The sequence below is a fragment of the Pteropus medius genome, unplaced genomic scaffold (assembly GCF_902729225.1).
Source record: "Pteropus medius unplaced genomic scaffold, Ma_sr-lr_union100, whole genome shotgun sequence".
In the NCBI taxonomy this organism is placed as follows: domain Eukaryota; kingdom Metazoa; phylum Chordata; class Mammalia; order Chiroptera; family Pteropodidae; genus Pteropus; species Pteropus medius.
In genome coordinates, this window is record NW_024347478.1 from 15470 (window position 1) to 20288 (window position 4819).

General features: G+C 51.1%; 1 gene segment (V, D, J or C); it reads left to right on the plus strand.

Annotated features, from left to right (window-relative positions):
* Positions 1 to 1779: 1779 nt before the first annotated feature.
* On the plus strand, positions 1780 to 2488 carry LOC120614202 (probable non-functional immunoglobulin lambda variable 5-48). The segment is given in 2 exon segments: positions 1780 to 1830; positions 1942 to 2488. Coding segments are annotated over 2 exon segments (483 nt in total).
* Positions 2489 to 4819: the final 2331 nt, after the last annotated feature.

Below are 4819 nucleotides of genomic sequence, written 5' to 3' on the forward strand. Positions count from 1 at the left end.
TGTATTAAGGTTGCAATTTCCACTCATCTTCACAAAAAAACTGTTATTATATCTCATTTTTCTCACAGCCCTTCCAGTCTGGGAGAAGCGATATCTCGCTTCAGTTTTGACTTGCCGTTCCCTAGCGATCAGGGGCACTGAGCATCTTCTCTGCACTGTACTGTGCTTCTCAGTGATGAGCGGCTGAGGCTCTGCGCTGTCTCAGGAACCGCTGATGTTAGGAAGCTTTAAAGTGAGCTATTGCTGACTTCACACATCCAGCCTGTGTTCGCCTTGACACAGCAGAAAACATTTTTTCAGGAACAGGATTCTCCTCAGAAACAGCGGAATGGCAGCGGGATGCCACCATCACCATGCAAGGACCACAGCACAGGAAAGTCCTGTGGCACCTGCCTGGGACACGCACGGCAGCCTCGGGAACCAAACATTTTCCTAGGACAGTTCCTGAGTCTCCATTCTGAGCGTGTTTCCACTTCAGTCACCACTTTAGTGAAATGACAGCTCCAGACTGTGTCATCTGATGCCTCGGCAGAGGTCGCTCGACTGAGGACAAGGACGTGGATGGAGCTTGATCGCAGCCCCTTCTCCCCCTACCCCACACGGACTCACCGCATGGACTCCTGACAGCCACCTGCCAAAGAAAGATTGAGGGCATTGTAATACAAAATAAATATCCAACAAAGGGGGAAAAAAGAAAACTTAAATAAACATAGAAATAGACACATTGATACAGAGGATAGATTAAATCAAAAATCAAAAAATAAAGATTACTTGATTATCAATGTTATAAATTTCATCTTATAAATAGCATTCATAATTATTGGGATATATAACCTTTTTCTTATTTTTATGTGAAAAACATTAAGCCCAAGAGCAGCCTAGAATATTTTCTTTTATTATTATTATTGTTTATTATTATTTATGCCTACAGCACCTGGTCTTCTTAGGTGGTCTCCCATCCAAGTACTAACCAAGCTCGACACTGCTTAGCTTCCTAGATCAGGCATCCAGCTTGTTTGGGTTGGCATGGCAGTAGACCATGGACTGAGGCTTCACTGGAGCATGAAACCAGGACCTTCTACGTGTAAAGCGGACGTGCTAACTGCTATACTATGGAACCACATCTGAATATTTTCAAATTAACAAAAAGACATGGGAAATACAGTTTTGTAATCAAGAAACCTTTCTGTAGAAAAACAATTGAAAGAGAACGAGGCTATCACAGAAATCAAAAAGTACAAACAAATAAAAATCAATGTTTGGCGTATCAGAATCACATTCACTAGGAATCAGCCCATGGGTGTGTGAATAGAGACAGGGACCTGCTGAGCTGCACAAACCAGGTTCTCAGGGCTCTGGGCCATGGGGCGGTGTGCGTGCTGACATCAGCAGGGGGCGCTGTGGGACTGACTTGTTGGTCCCTACACAATGGCTCACTGAGGATCATTCACTCGAAGGAACCTGGGATTGGGGCCTGTTCTCTGTGCTCCCTGATGGGACTCAGCAGCTGTGTCCTCTCTGGGCTGGCAGAGTCCCGCGAGCAGGGACCTTTCCGTGGTCTCAGCAGGTGCTTCCTCCAGGGCTCTCCACGGGGGTGAAGCCAATCTCCATCCTCCTCAGTCTGGGTGTGAGCTGAGCTCCAGCACCAGGGCTTAGGGAGGGGCTGGGCGGTCACTGGATGGACACACATTTGCATGCACAGCCCCTCCTCTGGCGGAGGGTGGAGAAGAAAAGGAGGCCTGTGGGAGCCCAGCCCCACTGTGGGCTCAGGGGCTGCGTGCACCATGGCCTGGACCCCCGTCCTCCTCGTGCTCCTCTCTCAGTGCACAGGTGGGAAAAGGCCTGGGAATGAGGTCTCAGTTCCCACTCTGTGTCAGTTCGTCTCTTCCTACTACAACCCTGAGCTTCACTCTCATCACAAAAGTTTGTCTGTGTTTGCAGGTTCCCTCTCCCAGCCTGTGGTGACTCAGCCGCCCTCCCTCTCTGCATCTCCGGGAGCATCAGCCAGACTCACCTGCACTCTGAGCAGTGGATTCAGTGTTGGGGAATACAATATACGCTGGTTCCAGCAGAAGCCAGGGAGCCCTCCCCGGTATCTCCTGCGGTTTAAATCAGACTCCAGTAAACACCAGGGCTCCGGGGTCCCCAGCCGCTTCTCTGGATCCAAAGACGCCTCGGCCAACGCAGGGCTTCTGCTCATTTCCGGGCTCCAGCCCGAGGACGAGGCTGACTATTACTGTAACATATGGGATGACAACTCTAAGGCTTACACAGTGCTTCAGACCTATGGGGAAGCGAGACACAAACCTCCCCCTCACTTTCCTGGCCTGGTGCCATCACTCATGGGAGGGGCTCTGACCAAGTCAGACAGGAGGTGACTTCTTTCATCATTTCTTCTGTTAACCCCCGATTTTCCTCTGAGCACTCGATCTGACAATATCACATGCTTCTCTTCAGTTTAAATTCACATTTCTCTGTTGCTAGTATATCCTCCCCCTGTTACCGTGTCCACTGGCAGTAACCCCGTGTCCGAGGTCCACAGTCCTCGGTGGGGAAACAGGAGGAGCCTGAGGGGCTCGGGTCAGGGCCTGCCCTCCTGAGGGAGCAGAGGGGGTGACCCGATGCCGCTCCAGGTCTGAGTGCTTCCACCTGGGGTAGGGATGAGATGGGCCTTCTAAAACTAGAGTTAAAAAATAACACATTTACAATAGCTGTGGGTCCCAGGTCTGGGTGTGATCCAGCCTTGCGGCTAGAAATAGGACCCCAGATGTAGAATGTCACATTAGTATAGTAGGTGCCAGTGCCTAAAACTGTAAATGTAATTCAGCTTACTGTATCACGCACGTGTGGCTGAATGCCACGATCGCACTCTGCTGCGTGTGGCGCCGTGCGGGCCCCTGGGGAGCAGACGGGGAGCAGAAGAAGAGGAGCAGCAGGAGTGAGCTCCCCGCAGTGCGGTTGGTGCAGCCGTTTCGTTCCCGTGTCAGCCCCTCGTGCATTCTCTCCACTGGGCGTCTCACCACCGACACTTTCATCTCTATCAGCTCCGCGCCGACAACAGCATCACACACATGTAATACTTTAGGACAATCTGACAGAATTTAAAATTTTATGCACTGAAAACATTTAAGAGAAATGAAATAAATAAGTGCACAGATAATTCTAGCTTATGAGTTGAAACACTCAATGTGGTTAAGAATAGAGTTCTCCCCGGACTGATCAATACGATCATTGCAATGACTTTGGGAATAATATACTTGCAATGATGGTGGATTTTAGAGAAAAAAATTGGAATCTCTAAGAAAACCTGTGATAGAAATTTAAACCTACAAGAATTCTGCTCCGTGTCCGCGACTGAGGACAGGGAGGGGAAGGAGGGAGATGAGAAGTCACAGGAGCCACATCTAGGTGTGGCGTGGACATCAGCTTTAGTCACTGAGGGGCACAGAGCAGGAGATGAGACGCTGCCCTGAGGGGTGACGGGCAGAGTGTGGGTGCAGCTGGCCTGGGCTGGGTGCCCCTGAGTGCTGAGTGTGTGCTGTCATCTGTAATGTGCTCTGAGGTGACATGTCTGTGATAGTAACCTCATCCCAGTGAAGGACCCTGTGACCTGCACCTTGTTCAAGGAGAATCAGGACCATAAAGGCTTTGGATGGAAGCAGATACAATATGATTTCAGGGGCTCTGACTCCAACTGTATTTCCATGGGTTAAAATAAAACCTGTGTCCATAATTTCTGGGAAGACAATATGAAGACCCTTCTTACAAAATCGGTGTCCTCCAATAGCTGCCACACTGTGTCTCAGAAAACCCATGGGGATGTCCCTGCCACACACAGGGTGTCACATGCCTGGTCTTGTGGGTGTGGATATAGTGGGAAGCCAGGCCTGCTGGGGCATCTCAGATTCCCTGACCTCCACTTCCTTCACAATCAGCCTCCTTTTCAGGGCCTGTGTGGACCCAGGACACAGACTCCCCCTCCTCCAACACTGACCATAGATGGTTCCCCAGGACAGGACCGAGGAAGGGGCCAGAAAGACAAAGAGGCTGATGTGGGTTGGAGCAGAGGAAAAGATGTGAAGCGTCTGGGCCTCAGATACGGGACCCAAGGAACAGGGCTGTGGGTTGTCCACGTCATGAGCTGGATGCCCGTTTCTTCTGTGATCTTAGCCACACAGGTAAAGGCTCCTGACATTCATCCTCATGCAGCATTTTTCTCCAGCTCCCTCCTGCTGTGTGGACCCTGCCCTGTGCTCAGAGGTCCCTGCCTCTCCCTGCTGATCCACCTTCCTTTGGGGCTGGGACCCAGGACAGAAAGTGAATAGCTACTGCCCTGCGAGAAGCAACAATGATGGCTAGAATGGTGAGAATCTGACACATCAGCATCAGGGTCTGTTCACACCATTAAAGCTGGGCACGCGTCGAGAGCCACATTCTCTGGGAACTTTGGTTCTCTTTGTTGTCACCTACAGTAGAAGCTCCCAGTTACGACTTGAGCGTGGAGCCAAACACCACTGACCAGCACCATGCGAGGTCCCCGTCTTCCTCACTGCACCAGGCCTGGGAGATGAGAGTCAGCACCCCGGACCCACAGTCAGTCTCCCCCTGTAGCAGTGCTCGCGGGAGCACCGAGTGTTGCTCATGGGATCAAGTGCGGGCGTGAGAAATGGGCGTGTAGCTCGTTTCCTTACAGTCTTCCCACCGCACTTCACACGGGGACAGAGGGGCTTCCTTCTCAGGTCGTCTTCAGATGCTGCGGCTCCCACACCTGGTGACTTTCTCCTTTTGCAATTCCCCCCACTCACCAACCTCTCTGGCA